Source organism: Drosophila hydei, unplaced genomic scaffold, assembly GCF_003285905.1.
Source record: "Drosophila hydei strain 15085-1641.00,03,60 unplaced genomic scaffold, DhydRS2 tig00000172-arrow-pilon, whole genome shotgun sequence".
Taxonomy (NCBI): Eukaryota; Metazoa; Arthropoda; class Insecta; order Diptera; family Drosophilidae; genus Drosophila; species Drosophila hydei.
The window spans coordinates 3,897,588-3,920,930 of record NW_022045682.1 but is presented as its reverse complement, the minus strand read 5'-3'; the positions used below and the strand labels follow the sequence as shown (position 1 = coordinate 3,920,930).

Genomic DNA, 23,343 nt, shown 5'->3' with positions numbered 1-23,343 from the left:
CCATAAATTCACACATAGTTATGTCATATGGTCTACTAAAGGGCAACGATTGCTGTCCTTGTTGTCCTTTTTCTATTGACAGTGAAAGCATTTAGAGCTGTGTGCCAGTTGTTTATTATCTGAGCTCATTTTTAAATTGTTTTACATTGACATAAAACATGAATTTAGTTCCAAGTAAAAAATGAAGTAAAGAACTAGATATATATTAAGTTAAGAACTTTAAGTATTATATTGAATTAAGTGAAACTTTTATAAAGAATAAGCTCAATTTTAATATAAATTAACAGTCAGATAAGGTTTGTAAATACTTAAATAGTTTTACGGTTTTTAAGAAGACAAATTCTTATATCTAAATTTTCACAAATTTAAATAAGTTTAAGGAAAGGTAATAAAGAACAATGTTGTATAAAATGCAATTATAAGAATTTTAACTCTTATACTTAATTGAAACTAATAAGTATGCCTTGTACATACACTCAAAAATAGGTTTTTGCACAGAGATAACACAGATTAAGCCGTGACTCGAACCACATACAAATTGTATCTGGGTTTGCAACTATGCTAAATAGATTTCAATTAACCAAAGTTTGCTTACTTGATTATAAGGCGTCCGCTCTTTCAATGCAATTTGCTACTCCGTAATATATTAGTGAATAGACACATCGCGAAAAAAAAACTAAAAGCTTATTTTTGAATAACCTTATAACTTTTGCACTTTTTGATCACTTAAAATAAAAACACACACTCTAGACAATTCCACGTTTAGACAACATTTCTGCAGGCAATTAAAGAAGCACCCGCCACCTAGACGACCGATCAACTTGACTGCGGCGCACAAACTAAATTTGCATAGAAGCCACACTCAACACTAACGTAGCCATGCACATGAACACAAGCACTAAAGAGAGCTTCCGCGCTCACAACAGCTGCTCACTCCTTTACAATAAACAGCTGAAATAACGGGATCAAACGCAAATGCACAATACCTGCTAGCACCCTTGCACTCTGTGTCAGCAACATATAAAACACATAAATCGTATATTTTCATATACGCGTCTCTTGCATATGGTGAAAAAATCTCTGTATGGAAATATTGGAACATAAATTGCACATTTGCTAATAAACAAAATATAGCCAAATCCCTTAAACATGACACTTAAATAAAAACACAGCGTACACGAAGCGCGTCTAAAACGCAGTAATTAATAACAAGCAGTGCTGAAGTATGCACCAGCCAGTGTGACTCCATGCGCACAGCCAAAGTAACTGGATCAAAAGCAAATGACTAAAAATCGTGCGCTCTTTGCTTATAATTGTATGTAAAACAAAAAGTTGTATTAAGAGCAAGAGCTTTTTAAATGGCGCGTTTTCTTTCATTCTGCACGCAAATGAGTGGAGCTTTCAATAAGTTAAAGGGAGAAAGAGTTATTCGATCTTCTAAACAAGAAAATAGGTACATTTGGAACAGAAAAGTACATTTGTACCTTAAGCTGATTTTAATAATAGGTACATTTGAATGGAACTTCCCTGAATGTTTGCTTTGCCATACATCAAAAGCGCTTCAATGTCGCCTCGCAGCCATGGCTAAGTGCTGGAACAGCCCTCTGTTGAGGTCTCGGATAGTCACAGGAGCATGTCCTGCAGCAGGTCCTTCAGCAAGTCGTCCTCTATCTGTAGCACTCACACATAATTGGTACACTTCAGAGCTTCGCTCTTTGAATCGTTATCAGTCCGTTGCAGACGCTCGTTCAAAGGTTCGCAAATCGCTTTCAATTTTCAGCCCACATATTCAAAATGCCACGCCCCCCACCACACACCCTCTGCCACACCCTGGCCGCCCTCTGGTCATTTAACTGGTCAAATAGAAAAGCGGGTCGATTGGAAGTTGGGATTAGGCTTTGCCTTCAGCTGGGGGCTATTATTTGTGTGTGCGGCATGTGGCATGTGGCATGCCTCCTGCTGCCCTTTGCCCGCTTGCTTAGATCGGCTGCTAAAGATTTCTATTTGCGAGTCCTTTGATAGATTTCGTCGGCTGCATTTGCAAATTGAATTCCCATTTTGTGAAATGCTCTCCATTCGACTTCATTTATAACAATTTAATGAAATTTTCGAATGCGTTTTCATAACGGTTCTGTGTGTGAAAAAGCATTAATCAAATGGAAACGCTGCCAGGACTAACGAAAATTAAGCTTTCCGTTACCATTTTATGGCCACTTTTCCATAGCTTTAACTTTATTTCGATTGTGGCGCCACGCCCACTTAAAGAAACGTTTGTCATAGAAGGAATTGATAGACTAGGACTTTAGTATACAGATTATATATGTACAGTATATAGTATATATAACTATATAGATTATATATATAGAGTGTATAGCTTTATACATATATAATATATAGTTAAGACCAAGTCTTTCAATCCCCTAAGTATATATGTATATTAGAGGCTTATTCGATCTGCCGCCTTTAATCATTCTCAATATTATATATTACTATATATAAGTATCTATATCTATTATAGAGAACTACTTTATCGTCTAACCCACTTCAGATTCTTTAAACATTTTTAAAACTTTTTTAAGATATTTTAATCAAACTATTTCTAGGCTACTTAACTGTGTCAAGTGAGCTTAAGCTAGTGAGAGTGATGAGGTCGGGAGTGCTCGACTAGAAGATATCCTGAATACTGCAGCCAGTCATATCATTTATGAACACAAAAAAACTCTAAATCTGCTTAAGGGTTTAAATATTGTTACTTAGATGAGGTAGCTGATGACTCAGCTCGACAACGCCCACGCCCACTTCTGCCTGTTACATATACCCTAATTGCACGCTGTCAATTGGTACAGGGTATAAAAGTGTTTCCTACTCAAAACTCTCGCCTTTCCTCATGCTTATCGAACTAGTCACATCATACCCAAGGAATACTTCCCCAGACTTTCCCCGCCTTGGCTCCACCTACAACATGCCTTACTTAAAGTTAACAAATAGTTGATTTAAGAATGTCGTTTTATAGATAACATATGTTCGGCTGCTGCAGCGATGCGCGCGTCTTTGCTGCTTTGAATTTCAATTGTCTGCGTGGGCGAGCGAAAGGGGAAGGGCGAGGGGGTGGGGGGGACGTAGCATCGCCATTTTTCAGAAGTTGCCTTTGTGCTCGAGCAAATACAAACACGAACAGAAGCAGACAAATTACTGCGAACACAATTGAATTACAATGAAAATATGAAATGAGCGACAAAAAGGAAATTTTCGTTTTTTATTTCATTTAATTTTTTATTCTTTTACATTAAGCAAACAAATGGGACAAAGAAACAAAGCGTAAAGCTGAGAAAGAGCGAAAATACTGTAAAGTGTGAGTGTGGCAAATATATGACTAGGAGCCCCAAAAAAAAATCACAGATTCAATATTTGCTCAAACAAACAAATGCGAGTCCCTAGACGCAGGACGAGATGCACGAAGGACTCGCCCCCTTTGTGCCCCTTCTAACTGCGCCCCTGATGAGGTCAAAGCAAACAAGCCAACGAAATTGTGGCAAAGTGCTCAACGCTCTGGGCTAAGCACAAAAAAGTCAAGCGAACAGCGGCTGGGCAGTGATAGACTAGCAGATACCCTAGATTACCTGAAAGGGATTACTACACATGTATATATATATATATATATATATATATATATATATATATATATATATATATATATATATATATATATATATATATATATATATATATATATATATATATATATATATATATATATATAATCATATATATATAGTTTAATTTGCTTAATAAGTTCATTGTTTCATTCTTGATTCGTTCATTTCACTGGTTCACAAGTTCATTAGCTCACTATATATACTTCATATTCGCCGATAAACGATTACGATTGCCATTGATCGATTATTTAATGCTGATTAGCTCAATAGAACGTGTAGTTCATGAACACTAAAACGACTCATGAGAACATACATTGAACATAATAGATGGAACTAGTTCTTACTAAGCTAGGACATTCCAAAGAACCAGCAATGAGCATCACCAATGTAAAGTAAATCAACAAAAATATCAGTGGCTATCAACTGTGACTAATATAACTCTGTAGTTCACTGATCATTGAACTAGTTCAGTAGTTCACTGCAATGAGCTGTTCGTTTGAATCTCTGCCGCAGCATCTAAATACAATTTAAAATTTTAATACCTAGATTTCAATTCAAATTATTTGATCTGTTACAAGCAGTTACCCTGTAAACAGAATACCCCTTTTCACTCATTTTTAAAGGGTATCATAAAGAAATTCGAGTAGCTAATGCTAAATTCAGATAGGTTCAAAATATATATTTACTATATATTTTAAAAGTTTATTTCTCTTGCATTTTACACAGAGTTTTCACAACACATCCCATTGTACTCAATTTTAAGGGATATCAAATAAATCTAAAGGTAAGAGAAACTCGCCCAGAAGCATGCCACAAAATCTGGAAATCCCATTAAAAATGGTTGGACTTTAAAAGATGGCCGACCAAACAAAATTTGCATGCCACACCCTTTAAAAGGCGTAAAGCAACCCTCGCTAAAGCACGACTTTTGTGCTCAAAAATCAAAGCAACAAGAAGCAAAAAAAAAAAAACAAACTGTGAAGAAAATCCCAACCTACCCGGGAAAAAAAATGTTTGAAATCGAAACCATTTTGCAGTCGAGTCTTTTCTCTTTGACATGTTTACACATTTAATTAACTAACACGCGCTCCAAAAACTTCCGATTCCGGGTGTTCTGCGCCCTCCACGCAGACAAAGAAGAAAGCTGGAAAAAGTGGGAAAAATCTTTGGATTTTTCCCTCATTTTTGTCGCCTTTTTCGTTGACAATTTGAAACCATTTCAAGTGGTTTAATCATTTAAGGCACATCATAAAAATCGCATCAAGTGATTTTTATTTACACGCACAACAAAAGGAATGTCAACGATAACACGGGAGCGAATCCTTTGAAATTTTAGCTCCCCTAAAGAAAAGGCGTGAAGCAATCTCTCACTTTCAAAGATGAGTCGAAGCCGATAAAAATAGCATGAAATTTCAGTTACGACTCGCAGATCTAATGCCAACAATCATTTGTAGTTGTTCAGAAATTAGAAGCAAATTTTCAGCGGCGTTGCAGGACAGTCATATGAGAGCAATTTATTACAATTACAATTATTAATCAATAATTTTATTCAAATATTTCTTATACATTTTTGTATATAATTATTATAAAATTTTTTTTATTAATTTTGAGAGAAATTTTAATTACTAACTTTTAATTTATATGAATGGGGTCTTTTTATTTCATATTTAATATTTTATTGAAATATTTTTTAATATATCTTAAAGTACACCAAATTAAATTTAATTATTACACAAGCCAATTTTTGAATTTGCCGCCAAAAAGAAACTGCTTTACTATTTCTACAGATATGGCAACACCAAAGCCCAACCGCAGGTTTGTGAATGGCAATTATAAAGCGAGTATTTGCTCACAAATTCAAAAACAAATAAATTGCAATAGTTCTCAGTTCTTGTTAATACAAAGCGAAATACATAGTGTTTTTTATTTAAACGTTAAATACATATTAACTTGTAGTGTATATTATGTGAATTTTATTCAATTAGAGGCGGACAAGATGTCGCAAAAATGGAAACGTTATGGATGGTGTTTATGTTTCTTTATCATATACGTGTGTGTTTGCGTAGGTATATGTGAGAGTGTGTGTGTTATATGAAAATGCAAATAAGTAGAATTTGCAGCCAGGATGAGAGCGCACTGTTTAGCTCATGGTGTTGATCTACAAAGAGAAACATTAATGAATTTCAGATCAAAACAGATAATAGGGAGCCACTTACAATATCATCAATCTTCAGTATGGAGCGTATGGTCTCGGTGGCCAGTGTGATGGCTGATGTGCTCACAAGCAGCGGCTGCACTACATTTTCTGCCAAAATATCGGTAATAGCGCCCTTACGCACGTTTATGCCGGCTGTCTTTTCGCCCTGAGCATGACGATTGCGTAGCTCCGTAACCGTAGCGATTGGGTTTAAGCCCGCATTCTCTGCCAAAGTGGAGGGAATCACCTCCAAAGCATCCGCAAAGGCACGATAGCAATATGCATCCACTCCCTCTACGGTTTGGGCCAGTGCAGCCAGCTGCAGTGACATCTCAATCTCTGGTGCACCACCGCCCACAATTTGAGCACGTTTCTTAACCAAACAACGCACCACGCAAAGGGCATCGTGCAGCGAGCGCGCAGCCTCCTCCAGAACTAGCTTGTTGGAGCCACGACATATAATGGAAACGGTGCGTCCTTGATTTTGAATGCCTGTGATCTTGACAAACTTATTTGTTCCACTGGCCACCTCCTCGACGAGGTCTGCGCTCGACAAATTCTCAGCAGTAAAATGATCCAGCGAAGCAATTGGACGACAGTGCAAGGATTTGCACACAAATTCAATATCCTCGCGTTCCACATCCTTGACAACAAGGCACTTGATTTTGTCAAGGAAATGCTGAGCCAAATCTGAGACAGCATCACTATAGATGCAGAAAGATGAAGTTGTGTTTTACATTCCATAACTAAGATCAAATTCAAATAACCTACCGCAATATGGACTTCTGTACGAGCAGAACATTGCAGCCCGCCTTCTTAATCTGCTTCACTATATTCAAAATATAGGAACGCTCCTCCTTGAGCACACGATCCATGGCTGCATAATCGCTAACAATCACATTATGATCCATATCGGTTTTTGGTGCCGAAATGCAGAATTGAATGAGACCAATCTTTGCCTTCTCGATGCGTTTGGGTGCATTGGTGCCAGCCGAGCGGCTGGTGAACACCAAACCCTGGACCAATTCTGTATCTTCAACAGTGCCGCCCAAGCTCTGAATAACCTTAATGTTCTTTAGATCCACCGAAGCCTCTTTGCCCGGTTCGGTGACCTTCAGCACTGCATCCACAGCAATGGGAGCGAGCAAGCTGCTCTGCTGGGAGACAACTTTGGAGTTGAGCGATGTGGAAGCACTCTTGATCAACGTTTCGCGATCCTTGAGTTCAATGGGAGTGGACATTTGGGTTAGAATCTCCACAGCCTTGTTCGAGCAGCGTTGGAACGAATCCGAAATGGCAGTGGGATGCAAACCCTTCTGAAGCAGCTTCTCGCATGCCTCCAACAAGGCACCAGCAATAACCACAACAGAGGTGGTGCCATCGCCAGCCTCCACATCCTGGGCACGGGACAGCTCAACCAACATTTTGGCAGCGGGATGCAACACATTCATCTGCTTCAAAATGGTGGCGCCATCATTAGTGATCGATACTTCACCATTGCCAGCCTGGATCATTTTGTCCATGCCGCGAGGACCCAAACTGGTACGGATGGCATCGGAAACAGCTGCAAAAAAAAAGTCGATTAGTTAGAGTTCCATACCTAAACACATGACTCATTTATTGTCATCACTAAGAAGCTTCCAGACGGCAGCCGGCAACTGCTGTTCTTTTATGCATTTTAAAACATTAACTCATCCTAACAGCAACAAAAATGCAACACACGTTACAAAGAGTAACATAAATAACCTTTTTACACACATTTTATGTTATTACTTTGCATATTTTTAGAATAACTTAATTATTTTCTTACCCTTCGCCGCCTGTATATTGGACAGCCGCACATCGGTTGGCTTTGACTTGTCTTTGAAGGTCTGTGCTTTCGGTTTAATACCAACTGTCCTGGATTTCGGCGCCATTGTTGAATTAATTATTGAATTATAAACAATTTATAATTTTTTAACACAATTTTCAACGCGATTAACACAGATTAAAAAATGTCTACAACTATGTTTTTTCGCTGCCCCGTGATGGATAGTGACGGGAAAAACTTGGGCAATGCTATCGATTTTTTTTTCGATTATTCTAAAGTCTTTTGGTATTATTTAGCACCTTTCATGTGCATTCATTATTGAATGAAAATTTGAACTTTAAGTCAAAGCGCGAGTAGATTTAAATATTGCATTTATTCAAATTATATATTATATTGAGTCAATTATATTTAGCCGTTGGCGGCACTTCGTCGGGCCCAATTTCTGTTTTTTCCGGCATACCAACATTCAATGTTTTGTCCGAATTTATTTGAGCAGTTATCTCAGTAAAGAGCTTATCCCATTCCCAAATTTCATCCGGTTCATCCAAACTTTCTTGGACCTGTAAACAACGTGTCAATATGGTCAAGTCGACATCTTCTATAGCTGAAAAGGCATTTTGTGACAGCAGATCGGAGCTTAACTCTTTAAATGTGACATCGCGACTAAAAGCGATACTTCTGCAAGTAAATTAAATTATTATTTTTTTCATGCTTATATATAAAAATCTCTTACGAAGCTGGCTCAACAATTTCATTTAGTAAGATTTCATCTCTGACATCGTCTAAATCGGGTATAATGGGTATATCATCCGTAGGTATAGAACTTGTTGCTGATTTTATCACTTGAAAGCGCTCGCTAAAAATTTTATATTAATTATTTATATTCATAAAACATTTGTCGTTGCTTACTCATCAAATGAATTCTTCTTTGATCTATAAAAAATAAATTTGAATTAGACAAAAACAAAAGTTTGAAGACTTTTACTTACTTAAGTCCCTTTAAGCCAGAATCTGCCCAGCCACCTGAAACGCGCCTGATGGGCGGCCGACTTGAATCAAATTCATTGTTATATGTGGTCGGAGTTGTAGACGTTGGACTACTATTATCGTTATGTATATCCAAGGTAATATCAATAGATATATCTCTATTCTGTTTGTGGGTGGACGCGGCACTAGACGAAGATCCCGCTTGATTTTCCTCTTTTAACACATCGCGACTTTTTGAGCGACGACCCTTACGCGCTGTGGTCTATAAATTTGTCTACATACATAAATTATAATTTTATTAACTTAAATTTTACCTTTCTTATTGTCATTTTTAGCTCTTCAGCCCAATCCATCGCACAAATTATTTATTGTTTATATTTTTTCTCGTTGCCTAGGCAACAAGTTGTTCTCCAGTGTTGTGCACTGGTCAATAAATAGTATCGCCAAATATCGATATTGCTCGATAGCAAATTGTTTTGGTTTTTCATTTGCAGCCAAGTTCACGTCAGTAGTGTAAAGAAGGCTCTAAAGTCTGTTTAATTTAAAATAATAAATAAATAAAAAGCTGCCAAAATGCTGACAGACGACGATGATTTCTTCTACGAGGATAAGATGTGAGTATCGCAGTACATGTATATATGCTTGTATATATATATTCCTTTCGTGGGTTAAACATAACTGAAAAGCTTTGCCAACTGTTTGGCAAAAAATCAATAATTGGGTCAACATATTGTTTATGATAATATAAATATAAATAATGTAATACAAAATTTAATTAGAAAACAAACAAGCGAGGCAACGCCAGTGCTAATACAGTTAAATGAGGATTTCATGGCCGACTTTGAGGCGTAAGTATCGGGTGGAATAGGATTTACTAGCTCTGCCTCTAATTCTCTATATACATATATGTATATATATGACATATATATTTGATTCCTATAAGTTCGAAACAAAAATTGGAGGATTCGAAAGTTTCTTTGGCCGCTGAGACAGAAACGGCGGTATTTTGCACTGGCCTCGAGCTAACCCCAGATCGATATGGACTTTTTAGTAAACAAAAATATGAGCTAGATCGCTTGTAAGTCAAAATTTCTTGACTCAATAAACCGTTAGAAACGTTATGAATCGTTATATGCCGTTATACAAACCATATACTTCATGTAGTGTCTCAAAAGCTAACCCAAACCTAGACGGAGACAAAGAGTATTTATTGTATGCCTCGTTTTTTTTTATGGGCTCCTTAAGGCTACATTTATTTTAATTTTTGTAATAGCGTAAACATAAGAAACACGTATAAATGTGTGTAGTTAAATTAACAATTATATTATTATGTTTTACTTGGATAATAAATATGTTAATGCTAGAAACTCCTCTATTTGAGATATATCCTAGAATATATGTATATATTGTATATTCTCTGATATTATATATTATAAGCATAAGCAATATAATTGCATATTAAATATATTCGAAGGTTATTAGAAGATTGAGAGCACATAATTTCAGCAAAAATGTTTATAGTCAAACTGTTCCTGATTGACTTATAGAACTGTATAGTCAAGATAATCAAATAAAAAAAAATACTTGAAGCTGACATAATATACTATAATATAATATATATTTAAATGATATTTAGTTACTATATACAACCATATAGTTAAAAGATTTGGAAAACATTTGTACAAATACATACATAGTTAAAGATTTAACAGAAATTAATATTTGAAAAATTTATTTTCAAAAACTTTATAAAGAATGCCAAAGCTATTTTTTAAATTTTTAATTTAAAAAAAAAATTAAAATACATACATCTTCATAGTAAGAAGCGTTTAATTTTAAGTTCTTTAACAACATTTATGGCTAATTAGAAAAATGCACAAATTGATGTGAGTATGGCACGCTTATTGCTCTAACAAAAAGCTTCAACTTAGGTCTAGACTATCTATATATGTATGTTAATAACTTAGGCTGAATCTAACTAAAATCAAACATTCGCAGGGGCATGACTGTAAGCACGAATGCAGTTGTGATCACTAAGGATCAGAGTAATCTAATTGGCATTAGCATTGGAGGCGGAGCGCCGATGTGTCCCTGTCTCTATATAGTGCAGGTAAGTGAACTAATTATCTAAGAAACTAGAGTCGAAATATCTTAATAATAATTGCGAAATTTCAACACTTTTTAAAAATTTCACCAATAAATAATACTCAACGTAAGATCAGAGCTTGGAATATATATATATTTCTTGATATATATATATATATATATATACATAGTACATATTCGACTAAAAACAAGTAGAAATCTAATTGAAGAAATGAAAGAACTGACCCACTGCGCTATGGGTAGAGATCCTTCATGAGTCGAAAGCTAAATTGGAAATTATTTAGTTTTTTTTTTGTGAGTTCCGTACAAAAAACTTATGTAAGAATCTATCGAAATGAAATTTTTAGATTTGTGCTTTAATTCGCTTCCAAGGATTGGGTGTTGCCTTAAAATGAGTCAATTTGCGCGCCTCGACATATTCATTGTGACAACGTTGCGCCCACTCGTCCGCCCTACGTTGCCAACGTTTCTCCTGTTTGCGCATATGCCATAAATCGAACTGTTTGCGAAGCTTGCCCCGTTCCACAGACTTCAGCTGGAACGGTTCAGTCTTCACAATGCTCGATAAGATGCGTGGCACGAATGGAGGCTGCCGCCAGTTCTCAGAAGATTGACTCAGCTGTGGTTTCAGCGTCACCTCCTTCATTTTCGAGCGTTCTAGAACCGCTCGATTGGCCCGCCAACGTTTGGCCGACTCCATAGATTTGATTAAAGTTTGGGGCGTCACAGGTTTGGTTAAATTGTGCGTAGAGTGCCGTTGTCGCGATTTGTTTCGTATTTCCCAGCGTCTGTGCATGGCCTTGAAATCAGGCACCGGATGACTATGGAACTGGCATTGCTGTCTTTGAATCTTCTGCATCTGACGCAACTCTTGCTGGCGATTGCGATCGTATAATTTTTGTGTGTGACACACCGTCGGCAGTCTGTGCAGTTTCTTTTTGTTCGTCTTCGATGACAACTTGACCTTGTCCAAACCCGCCTGCTGGCGCAACAACTTGTTGGCATTATTCTCCAAGACTATGGATTGCAAGCGCATATCCAACTGTTGGATATGGGATGCCAATTTCGACTTCGACTTTTCCTGTCTTGGTTCCATCTCTTTGTCTCTATACCAATGGGATAGTGTCATGGCCCCTGGTTACCGCTCCAACAGGTTTCTTTCTATCTCAAACAAATTCCAAAAACACAGTTTTGTTTTTATGAATTTTGACTAAACCCTTTTATATCACATTTTAATTTTATTCATACAATGATAACTTTTTCGACCGAAATGTTTCGAAATCAAAATATCGAGTAAAACTTCAACATCGAAGCAAGCCGATCAAGAATCATATTTACTTGCTATTCCTTCTCTTCTTTCCAGGTCTTCGATGGCACCCCCGCTGCCCGTGAAGGCTCCCTCCAATCGGGCGACGAGCTGCTGGCCGTCAATTCGGTGAGTGTTAAGGGCAAGACCAAAGTGGAAGTGGCCAAGATGATCCAAACAGCTACGGATGAGGTGACCGTGCATTATAACAAACTGCACGCAGATCCCGAGCAGGGCAAGACTCTGGACATAATCCTTAAAAAACTGAAGCATCGCATTGTGGACAATTTGTCGAGCAATACAGCCGATACGCTGGGTCTATCGAGGGCTATATTATGTAACGATTCGCTGGTCAAGCGGCTGGAGGAGCTGGAGGGCACAGAACTGATGTACAAAGGATTGGTGGAGCATGCACGTCGCATGCTAAAGGCCTATTACGATCTATTGCAGACATACAAAAGCTTCGGCGACTGCTTCACCCAAATCTCGGCGCATGAGCCGCAGCAACGAGCCAGTGAAGCATTTCGCACTTTTGGCGAGTTTCATCGTTCGCTGGAAAAGGACGGGTTGGCTATTATAAAGCAAATTAAGCCCGTTCTCGCCGACCTGGGCACATATCTAAATAAGGCCATACCAGACACAAAGTTAACCGTGAGACGTTATGCGGACGCTAAGTTCACCTATCTCTCCTATTGCCTGAAAGTTAAGGAGATGGATGATGAGGAGCATGGCTTTGCGGCGTTGCAGGAGCCGCTTTATCGCGTCGAGACGGGCAACTATGAATATCGCTTAATCCTACGCTGTCGCCAGGATGCGCGCAGCAAGTTTGCCAAGCTGCGCACGGATGTGCTCGAGAAAATGGAGCTGCTGGAGTGCAAGCATGCAATGGATTTGAATAAACAGCTGCGCAGCCTGCTTGAAAGTTTAGCGGAGCTGCACAAAAGCCTGGTGGAACGGCTGGACACTCTGCCTCCCCTATTCCCAATTGAAGTCGACTTCAAAGAAACAGATTTTCAATATAAATCGAGTACTCTCAAACCCCAGGAGCTTGATGATGATGAAATTGAAGCGAATGCAACGACACGTTCCCATAAAGTGACGTATGGCAGGGAAGCAGTCGAGCAGCCGGCGCCCATTATTAATGTGGAGCTAAAGGAATCCACAATTGAGTCCAATGCCAATGAGAATGAATCCCTGCTCAAGGAGCTGGGCCTCCAGGATGTGGATTTGCTTTCAAATCCGCAAACCATTAGCAATCAAAAGGATTCCATTTCGGCGCAAAATGATGGCTACGATTTTGATTTATTCTTGAATCAGGCAAATGCTACGACCAGCCTCGAACGGGACCTGATGTCGGCGAATGCCAGCGAAACTGATTTGCTGCTGCAATAAACTTTCTTTTTGTATAATATTAATAGACTGCTAAGCGAGTTCATTTTCTAGCTGGTCTAAAGATAATATGTTGTTCGTTCTGCCACTTAAGTGTATATATGTGTAACTGTATGTGAAATTAGATTTATTGAACACCAAATGAATAATAAAACTAGAAACTAATAAAAAACTAAGTATCGATCCCTTAGTTCAAAAGCATGTACCGCTAACTTTGCTTACATAGCCATTAACAGTGCACGTTGACACAGTTGGTGGTTTGAAAAAGGACCAAAAAAAGTCCGACATGAAGCTAAATGTAAGTAATTTGATGTTACAATGAGTCCTGCATGCACTTATAGATAAAACTAAATAACTAGTTCCAAAATATTTCGATTTTACAATCTTAATATAACACGCTGTGAACTGTGCTTAAATTTGCGCCATTCGCATTTAATTGACAATCAGTGCGCACGCAGACACTATCAGCTGTTTGGCAAAAGGTAAACAAAACGTGCTTCGTTTGCCGACATGCCGCCAAAGTCGAGTAATAAAAAAAACCAAGCTACTTGGTATCACTGTGACAAATGTGATGTGCATATAACGAACAAATCTCGGGATACTCACGAGCAAGTGTGTCCTATAACTGACGATGGAAGTAGCGCAGCTGTGGACACAGAGTTTGTGCGCAATGGGTCGCTTTATACGAGCAGCGTGCAGCAACGAAATTTCGAAGTGGAATCTTTGAAGGATCTACCTGCGAAATATGCCAATACGCTTTTATTTATGTCTGAAGGTGCCATACAGCTCGCTCAATTTCACATAGGGCAAAAGGTAGTTATAGAACCAGCAGTAGAAGAAGAAACAAAAGCCGAAAAACAAGCGCTGGTTCGCATCCTTTGGCCCATTTCGGAGCAGTTCCTTACAACTATTTTCGCCACAGCTGAAGGTAACATAGAGATCTTAAATTAACAGACATGATAATGATCTTCCATTACAGATTTTAGACAAAATTGGTCTGCATTCCAAGGCAAATTGCTGCGCATTTCAGCTCTCAATCACAGTCAGCTCTTTGCCGCCGCCAGCGTCTCCTTAAGACATTCAAACTCCAACAAATCCGAGTTGGAGCCAATCCATCTTCAAGATGTGGCGGCGGTACTTAAGCGCAACATAGTCAATCAAATATACAGAACAGGCAGTGAACTCTATTTGAATTTCTTTAACAAGCCATTGACTTTTCGTTTGGAAAGCTGGCAAGGAGTGGAGGACGATGCTCTGGAGGATGCGCTGGCAAATCTTAGTTTGGCTAATACCCAACAATTTGTGCAAATAACAAATTCTACACGGCTGGAGCTATTACTTAACGAAGAGAAAATCAAGCAACAGCAACCGGAGCTGGATCAAAACTTAACTAAAGTAAAGGTTGGCGGATTGGATAAGCAAATTCAAGTGGTAGAAGAAAACATGAATTATGCGCTAGGCTACAAGCCAATGCCGAAAGGTACGTGCACATACACTTGGCTAAAGCATATTAAAAGAGTCCATTTTTCAGGCATCAAAATATCCCGTGGCTTGCTACTTTATGGCGCCAGCGGCTGTGGTAAATCCTTGGTCTGCGAGGCCATGTGTTCGTCTGCCCAGAAAAGCAACCACAATGTCCAAATCATTAATATTAGCAGCGGCGAAGTGTTTAGCAAATTTCTGGGTGAAACGGAGCAAAAGCTGGCCGCATATTTTGAACGCGCCTACTCGCATTACCCACATCCCTCGGTGCTTATCCTGGAGGATATTCACACGCTTTGTCCGAAACAGGATTCAAATGACTTGGTCAAGCGCGTTTCGATGGCATTGCTCTCCCAACTCGATCAGCTCAGCAGCGGTTGTCGAGTAGAGACGAGTCGCACTTTCCTGCTAGCTACGAGCTCGCAAATTGATGCACTACACCCAAGCATAAGACGTGCAGGACGCTTGGATTGTGAATTGGAGCTGGGTCCGCCTAGTCCTGCTGCTCGTAAGGAGATTTTGCAATGCCAACTGCAGCAGTTGGAGCACAATATAAAAGACACGGAATTGGAACACATTGCGAGCATCACACATGGCTATGTGGGCGCCGATTTAGTTAATCTTGTATATACAGCAACGCTAGCTACGCTGAAGGGGGAGCCTCGCGCTCTAGAGCTGCGGGATTTGCAAGCAGCGCTTACGCAAGTCAAGCCTTCAGCTATGCGCGAGGTTCTGATTGAGAATCCGAATGTGCTTTGGTCGGATATTGGCGGGCAGGCGGCATTGCGTCTCACTCTGCAACAAGCCATCGAGTGGCCGTTGCTGCATGCAGATAAATTTCAGCGTTTGGGCATAAAGCCACCTCGTGGTGTGCTCATGTTTGGTCCACCTGGATGCTCGAAGACAATGATAGCCAAGGCGCTGGCTACTGAAAGTAAACTTAACTTCTTATCCATTAAAGGCCCGGAGCTCTTCTCCATGTGGGTGGGCGAATCGGAGCGTGCGGTACGTGAAGTTTTTCGCAAAGCTCGTCAGGTGGCTCCGGCGATTGTGTTCTTTGACGAAATCGATGCGATTGGCGGGGAGCGCTCCGAAGGATCAGCCAGCGGGTCATCTGTTAAGGAGCGCGTGCTCACCCAACTGCTGACCGAGCTGGATGGTGTGGACGCTTTGCATAATGTCACCATTGTAGCCGCCACCAATCGTCCAGATATGATAGACAAGGCACTTCTCCGGCCCGGTCGCATAGATCGCGTCTGCTATGTGGGCTTGCCAGAGGCGGCGGCACGTCGCGAAATTCTGCTCATCAAGCTGCGTGCCATGCCCTTAGCTGAGGATGTGAATGTCGATCAGCTGGTCACATTTACCGCAGGCTATTCGGGCGCAGAGATTCAAGCTGTTTGCCATGAGGCAGCGCTCAGCGCCTTGGAGCAAAGCTTCGAGGCCGAGCTCGTGCATTGGCGACACTTCGAATTGGCGCTGGCAACGGTAAAGCCGCGCACAAGTCCCGAACTGTTGCGTCTCTATCAAGAATACATTAAAAAGTAGATAATAAAGTTAACTGTTATGTTCCCAAAAACTATTTCGCTTCAATTTCACTTTGACTTGCTGTAGAGCAAATTTCAAACAACAATTAAAGCTAATTGAGAATAGATTTGTGAAATATATGTGGCATTTCTATTAATATTTATACGTCTATATTTTATATACTATTTTTACTACCCTTCATTTTTTATTTCTTTTAATTCTACTTATACAAATGAAAAACTCCGATTTACTCAGATTTTTGGAACCATTATATCAGCAACCACAACACTAGTCATAAAATATCATAAATTCATAAAACCTAAACGAAAAAGAATAATGAAATTGTCAGTTAAATGGCTATGTAGAGTTATATATGAATGAATATTAACGTAGAGTGATAAGATTTAGCTTTATCAGTCTGCCAAACAAATATCACAAATCAAAAAAACAGTGGGAAGAAAGTAAGAAAACAGCGTACAGACTGGGCGCTACCCTGTAAACAGTGTAAAAACCAATGGCAAAAGCAGAGAAGAAGCAAAAGCACAAGAAAATGAAATTTGTGTAACGTGTAGCGACTTCCATTTCATTAGCTTAACTATTTTAGATACCAAGCTAATATACTCTTCAAGCACATTGTTTTGCAGCGTATTTTCATGTTACAAGCGCAATGACAAACTTGTTATGCCCCAAAGAAGAATTTGATCAATGTGATTGCCCAATCGAAAAAGCTCTAAGAAACTGCATATGTACTAACAAATACCCTGCAAATTATATATATATAAAGTGCTGAAGCTATTAATATATATGTATATATTAAAGTACAGAAGTCTAGACTGATAGAGAAATGCAATTTAAGTCAAATTAATGAATGTATATAAAAATATAAATTTTTACAACTAGCAAAAACCAATTATGCCTTAACACAAAATTAGCTGAGGTATTGCTACCTCATAAATATACATATATATAGAGAATATATATATGAGGATATATGTAGAGTATACATAATATATAGCCATAGAGCTTCTTTTAAATTATTTTATATTCGTGTTTTGCTTCGACTCGCAATTTCAGGGCAGTTTTGGAAGAAAGCCACAGGTTGCCTTTGCTTTCAGCTGACTTTCAGCGGATCGTTGCGATTCGTCTCTGATCGGATCGGAACAGTTGTTGTCGAGCAGTCGTCGCGGTTACGACACCGAATCAATTAACCGCAACAAATTTACATTAACGATTGAGAGAGCGCTTCGGTTTCCTCTCCAGCTGAGATGCAGAGCTGGCTAAAGATTTCTTTGCTGCTCTGTCTGTTCGGTTTCTTTCGCGAGCTAAGACCCTCAGAGCCCTTTGTCACAGAGTATTTGGCTGGTGATTGGAAAAATTTGACAACTGAGCAAATCTATCAAGATGTTTATCCCTTTGGCACCTATGCAGTGCTCGCCCAGTTGGTGATTGTATTCCTCATCACGGATCTGTTGCGCTACAAGCCGATTATCGTGCTCTCCTCGATAGCGGGCATCATCTTGTTCTCCTTTTTGCTATGGACGCATACGTTATTTGAGCTGCAGCTGGCGCAGCTCTTCTTTGGCTTCTTCACCGCAGCAGAGGTGGCTTATTATACCTACATATATGCCAACGTGGATCGGGAGCGTTATCAACTGGTCACCGGACATACGCGAGCTGCAATTTTGGGTGGTAAATTTCTGGGCGGCGTGATTGCACAATTGCTCGTTTCCACGGAGAGTTTAAGTTTTCGCGGCCTGCATTTCATTTCATTGAGCACGCAGGTTATATCGCTTCCCATCTCGCTGCTGCTGCCAAGTGTGCCACGAAGTCTTTACTTTTACTCCGTCAAAACCCATCAGAAAGAGACGAAGGCTGTGGAAGAATTTACTACGGACGCAGTGGCGCCAAAGTTCTCTTTGAGCAATGCTGGTCGCCTGCTTTGGTATCATCTCGTCTCCTCGTATACGAATCCAGTGGTGCTTCTGTGGAGCAGCTGGTGGGCTTTGGGCATTTGTGGACAAATACAGGTCATCTCCTATATTCAATTTCTATGGAAGGAGCTCGCACCGGAATATCAGAGTAATTACAATGGCGGCGTAGAAGCAGCGGCCACCTTGTTGGGTGCCATTGGAGCCATTCTTGCCGGCATGCTGAACAGCAATAGCAATCGCAATCGCTATATGCTGCTCAACTCCATTTGTGTGGGTGTTCTTGGCGGACTACTACTGATAACTGCTTGCGTGGATAGCTTGTGGTTAGCCTACGTTAGCTACGTGATCTTCTGTGCCGTCTTTTTCTTCACCATCACAGTTGCCGCTGCCATAGTGGCTGAGAATCTGGTGGATGATAGCTTCGGCCTGATCTTTGGCATCAACATGCTGGTGGCGCTTGTACTGCAAACCATTTTAACCATTGTCGTATTAACGGGTAAGTCGAAAATGAAAGTAATTCCTATTCAATATAAGCAATAATCGTCTTTATTTCCAGACACAGGCTTTGGCCTGCCTCCAAAAACCCAGTATATTGTGTATGGTAGTTATTTTATTGTTTTAGGTGCAGTTTTTTTGCTGCTGCAGCTGCTGCTGAGGGCCTGTTCAAAAAAATCTCCTGCAATAAACGCGTCTTGAATATCCATAATATATTTTTAATTTATTGTTTACTTTTTAAACAGAACATATGCTTTAAGCAATCAGAAACTTAACATGTCTCTGTTACATTTCTGTTATTATAAGCAATCAATTATTTTCATTTATAAACATCTTTTTGAGATGTTATAAGCTTGATAAATGGCATATAAAATAATGGTTTCATTAAATAATAAGTTATGCAACGACTTTAATAAAAACATTTAAAGCTTAAAAAATAAAACATAACAGCGCTCAGCTGTTCTTTAATACAATCTTTTAGTGCTGCAAAACAGTCAACTTCGATATTATACTGTAGCCCTGGCAATAACGCAATCGATGTTGTAATCGTAAAAACCAAAACAAAGTCGAACGCCTTTTGGTCTGAGCAGTTTCATTATATTTGCATGGCAGCTAAGAATACAAGTAAGTTTGTTTTAGAGAGAATAAAGAGAACTGCTTATGCTTAAGTAGTACAAATATATTTATGTGTATATGTATAAAGTGCAAGCCGCGAGGGCAAATGTGAGTCACTCAAAAACAACTTGCAGCTGATTACAGTTGAGTGTCGTGTGTTTGTCTATGTTTATTTGTGTGCTTGTGTGTGTGTTCCGCTTTAGGTATTTATTTGTGGTCTTTCTTCATTTTGCAGAGTTGCGGTTAACAAGATACATAGCTGACAAATGAATAGCGAAGCCTCATTACTGCCGCCTGCTTTGGCAACCTCCCCCATTAGTGCTCCATCTGCCACAAATCCCTTAACTGAGCCCATCTCAAATACAGATTTTTACATTGGCGTCGGTTTGGCCATTTCATCATGTTTCTTTATTGGCTCCAGTTTTATTATTAAAAAGAAGGCATTATTAAGGCTTAGCAGACATGGCGAAGTACGCGCTGCGGCTGGAGGATTTGGCTATCTGCGTGAATGGATTTGGTGGGCGGGGTTGCTAACAAGTGAGTCATAAATAAGATAATTGTTGTATCGTAAGATTTATTCAGTATTCTTTCAGTGGGTCTTGGTGAAGCGGCCAATTTTGCTGCTTATGCCTTTGCGCCCGCCTCGCTAGTCACGCCTCTAGGAGCGCTAAGTGTCATCATTTCCGCTGTTATGGCATCACGTTTCCTTAACGAAAAGCTCAACTTATTAGGCAAACTTGGTTGCTTTTTGTGCATATTGGGCTCTACGATTGTGGTCATCCATTCTCCGAAGGAAAAGGAAATTGAAGATTTACAAGTGTTATTCGAAATGCTGCAGGATCCAGTTTTTATACTCTACGTAATTTGTATATTTGGCTCTTGTGCATTTATTGCATGTTTTGTGGCACCTCAATATGGACACACGAATGTTTGTGTCTACCTATTTGTCTGCTCAGGCATTGGCTCCCTCACTGTGATGTCCTGCAAAGCTTTAGGCCTGGCCATAAGAAGTACGATCGCCAATGGCTCGAATGTGTTTAGCACATGGATGCCATGGTTCCTTATTGTCGTCACAGTCACCTTTATAGCCATACAGATGAACTATTTAAACAAGGCGCTTGACATATTCAATACGAGCATCGTTACACCCGTTTACTATGTGATGTTCACCACCTTGGTGATCACTGCATCTGCTATACTACTCAAGGAGTTCAGCAAGATGCGCTTTGAGAATATCCTCGGTGATGTTTGTGGCTTTTTGGTGGTCATCATCGCTGTGTTTATGCTAAATGCCTTTAAAGATATTGATATTACTCTGACTGATGTTCGTGGCTTGATGCGTCCTAAGATGCAGCGTATCTCACAATATGACGAGGAGGTCCTTGTTAGTTTAAAGGAGCGTCGATATTCATACGGCTCCAGCGATGTCTTTCGCAAGGCCTGACATAAACAGCGCTATCAAGTTTAGTTATTTCCCATAGCAAAACCTTGAACAAATATTCAAATTGAAATCCAAAAGAAAACAAACTCCATATCATTCGCATTTATCATTGAATGTTCCTTCACTCACATTTGTTTAAGTCTTAGCTTTATAAGTATATTGTTTAAAAGTTGTAAAGTGCGACCAGTTATTATTTCTTTTTAGGCATATTTAAAAAATTTGTATATATAACAATATACCCTTGCCAATTTAATGTATGTTTTATTATTTTATTATTATATGAAATCAGATGGAATGATACATAAAATACTTATATATTTCATTAGCAATTCTTTTTATATATTTTAGAAATCAAACTAAGAATAAGTTTAATTTAAACTGCATTATTTTTCCGCGCTTAATGTTTCGAAAAATTATCGATACCAAGAACAATCGGAATCGGTGCCTGTGAATGGCAGAGCTACCGAAATAGACATTTGAAATTCTTGTTAAAAAGTTTTTTTCTTAAATAATATCGGTGATCCAATTTTATTCTTAATTTAATATTGTTAGACAAACATTTATGGCTTTTGTAAAATTTAAACAATTAAAGAAAACTTACCTAAAAAGTTTTAATGATTATATTTAAATTTCTACAAAACGAACACAGCTTTTTTTTTTTAATCTTTCAAGCCGGCAACCAAATCAAACAACATTTTTGTTTGTCTTCTTTTAAGTTTTGGCATAATTCAGTACCGATAACAAACGGTCTTATTTACTTATTTACTAGTGAATGGCAGGGCTGCCAATTAAAGAATTTATTTCCACTAATTTAAGCAAGGTAATAATTGAAACTAAGCAGTAACTCCAATCTGTTCGAAAATGAACACCGCACGCTTTGGATTTGCGCGCTACATGATGAAATCTCCATTCTTCAAGCAATGGAATAACTTTGTTAGGGCTGCAACAATGGCATCTGTCAATGGGAATGCCATTAGAACTGCCGCAACGAAAGTTACTTACAAAACTTTCGCCATTTTGCAACGAGCTACACCTGTGCTCATATCGCTACGGACCGTTTCTGGAAAATCAATTAAAGTCGTGATGGAAGAGAATTGTATTGTGCCCGATGTCATTTCCAAGGCACCTAAGTGCGATGCTAAAGTTGAATATGCCGGCGGCATTTCCGTACAACCTGGCATGGTGTTGACCCCCACTCAGGTGAAGGATCAGCCATGCGTCGAATGGGAAGCTGATCCTTCGAAACTCTACACTCTCTGTATGACCGATCCGGATGCTCCGAGTCGTAAGGAGCCGAAATTCCGTGAATGGCATCACTGGCTCGTCGGCAATATTCCCGGCAAAAATGTGGCCAAGGGTCAGGTTCTCTCGGCCTACATTGGCTCCGGCCCCCCACCAGAAACTGGATTGCATCGTTACGTATTTTTGATCTACGAGCAAAAGTGCAAGCTGGCCTTCGATGAGAAGCCTTTGCCAAACAACAGTGCAGATGGACGTGGAGGCTTCAAAATTGCCGAATTTGCAAACAAATACGATTTGGGTGATCCCATTGCCGGCAATTTCTATCAGGCTGAATTTGATGACTATGTGCCCACTCTTTACAAGCAATTGGGTGCTTAGAATCAGATATACCAAATGCATTTGTATGGATTATATAACGTGCGATGGGTGTAGATTAAAAATTGTTTATTAGAAACTTGATATTTCATTGAATATTGGCAATAAAGACGCATTGTGCATAAGCTGTTTTGGATTTTTATATTTTGTACAGGTTACAAATGCATGGAAATGCACCGTTAATAGCGATCATAAAAAACGATACAATGTTTGATATCGATGTTTCGTTAAGGAACGGAAGATTTTATATTGGGATACTTTCCAATTTCGACTTAACGCAATTTGGTCTATTTAGCTAGTAATTTCTATCAACTATACTTAAATGACTTTGTACTTTTATATTTAGGTATCAGGTTTTCCGCAATTTATTAAGTATAGATTACATAATGCGGACCTTTGTCCTCGTGGCATTAATTTTTAATTGAAAATTGATTTTTTAATTGAATATAAGCAATAATATTCTAACAGCTGCGTTTGACATGTGGTTAATTTTCCTACGTGGGTGTAATTGTGGTAAAATGTTTTTGTTATAGAGATATTAATACGATATTCGCCGTAAAGGCAGTTGGTAGATTATCGTATATTATTTTAAAGCCGATGCTTTTAGTTTTCATACTCGATTAACTATAAAAATACTGATTATCGATATTTCAATTGCGATCTGTATTTGTTCACCTTATCAAAAAAATTACGATCTAAGCTTTTCTATTCGTTTATTAGAATTCATACATAAATTATACACAAATAAGTTCTCACAATGTCTTTAATTGCGTATTACTCTAGA

General features: G+C 38.9%; 8 protein-coding genes across 9 annotated transcripts; 5 read left to right on the top strand and 3 right to left on the bottom strand.

The window, feature by feature from the left end:
- Window positions 1-5,544: 5,544 nt before the first annotated feature.
- LOC111595817 (T-complex protein 1 subunit delta) lies at window positions 5,545-7,921 on the bottom strand. Its single transcript, XM_023309723.2, has 4 exons — window positions 7,664-7,921; window positions 6,625-7,417; window positions 5,873-6,557; window positions 5,545-5,814 (listed from the first exon to the last, which is right to left on the bottom strand). The coding sequence occupies exons 1-4, from the start codon at window positions 7,767-7,769 to the stop codon at window positions 5,797-5,799; spliced, it is 1,602 nt and encodes a 533-aa protein (XP_023165491.1). The 5' UTR covers window positions 7,770-7,921; the 3' UTR covers window positions 5,545-5,796.
- Window positions 7,922-8,046: 125 nt separating this feature from the next.
- Window positions 8,047-9,096, bottom strand: LOC111595859 (intraflagellar transport protein 43 homolog). Its single transcript, XM_023309775.2, has 5 exons — window positions 8,965-9,096; window positions 8,653-8,912; window positions 8,573-8,596; window positions 8,397-8,519; window positions 8,047-8,341 (listed from the first exon to the last, which is right to left on the bottom strand). Exons 1-5 carry the CDS (start codon window positions 9,001-9,003, stop codon window positions 8,062-8,064), a joined length of 726 nt encoding a protein of 241 aa, XP_023165543.1. The 5' UTR covers window positions 9,004-9,096; the 3' UTR covers window positions 8,047-8,061.
- Window positions 9,097-9,181: 85 nt separating this feature from the next.
- Window positions 9,182-13,586, top strand: LOC111595858 (PRKCA-binding protein). Of its 2 annotated transcripts, XM_023309773.2 has the most exons (5): window positions 9,182-9,264; window positions 9,430-9,498; window positions 9,594-9,728; window positions 10,649-10,760; window positions 12,120-13,586. In XM_023309773.2, the coding sequence occupies exons 1-5, from the start codon at window positions 9,224-9,226 to the stop codon at window positions 13,452-13,454; spliced, it is 1,692 nt and encodes a 563-aa protein (XP_023165541.2). In that variant the 5' UTR covers window positions 9,182-9,223; the 3' UTR covers window positions 13,455-13,586. The 2 variants fall into 2 exon arrangements, with proteins under 2 accessions (XP_023165541.2, XP_023165542.2); XM_023309774.2 differs by lacking the exons at window positions 9,430-9,498; window positions 9,594-9,728.
- LOC115482946 lies at window positions 11,037-11,973 on the bottom strand. The gene has a single exon (XM_030223370.1). The coding sequence runs from the start codon at window positions 11,883-11,885 to the stop codon at window positions 11,100-11,102; it is 786 nt and encodes a 261-aa protein (XP_030079230.1). The 5' UTR covers window positions 11,886-11,973; the 3' UTR covers window positions 11,037-11,099.
- A 322-nt stretch (window positions 13,587-13,908) lies between the features above and the next one.
- Window positions 13,909-16,531, top strand: LOC111595823 (ATPase family protein 2 homolog). The gene is made up of 3 exons (XM_023309729.2): window positions 13,909-14,379; window positions 14,431-14,931; window positions 14,983-16,531. The coding sequence occupies exons 1-3, from the start codon at window positions 13,962-13,964 to the stop codon at window positions 16,479-16,481; spliced, it is 2,418 nt and encodes an 805-aa protein (XP_023165497.2). The 5' UTR covers window positions 13,909-13,961; the 3' UTR covers window positions 16,482-16,531.
- Window positions 16,532-17,597: 1,066 nt separating this feature from the next.
- Window positions 17,598-19,139, top strand: LOC111595844 (thiamine transporter 1). The gene is made up of 2 exons (XM_023309754.2): window positions 17,598-18,887; window positions 18,948-19,139. Exons 1-2 carry the CDS (start codon window positions 17,726-17,728, stop codon window positions 19,085-19,087), a joined length of 1,302 nt encoding a protein of 433 aa, XP_023165522.2. The 5' UTR covers window positions 17,598-17,725; the 3' UTR covers window positions 19,088-19,139.
- Window positions 19,140-19,390: 251 nt separating this feature from the next.
- LOC111595842 (magnesium transporter NIPA2) lies at window positions 19,391-21,123 on the top strand. The gene is made up of 3 exons (XM_023309752.2): window positions 19,391-19,510; window positions 19,737-20,038; window positions 20,095-21,123. Exons 2-3 carry the CDS (start codon window positions 19,768-19,770, stop codon window positions 20,943-20,945), a joined length of 1,122 nt encoding a protein of 373 aa, XP_023165520.1. The 5' UTR covers window positions 19,391-19,510; window positions 19,737-19,767; the 3' UTR covers window positions 20,946-21,123.
- A 494-nt stretch (window positions 21,124-21,617) lies between these two features.
- LOC111595831 (protein D3) lies at window positions 21,618-22,684 on the top strand. Its single transcript, XM_023309738.2, has one exon. It carries the CDS (start codon window positions 21,804-21,806, stop codon window positions 22,560-22,562), a length of 759 nt encoding a protein of 252 aa, XP_023165506.1. The 5' UTR covers window positions 21,618-21,803; the 3' UTR covers window positions 22,563-22,684.
- Window positions 22,685-23,343: the final 659 nt, after the last annotated feature.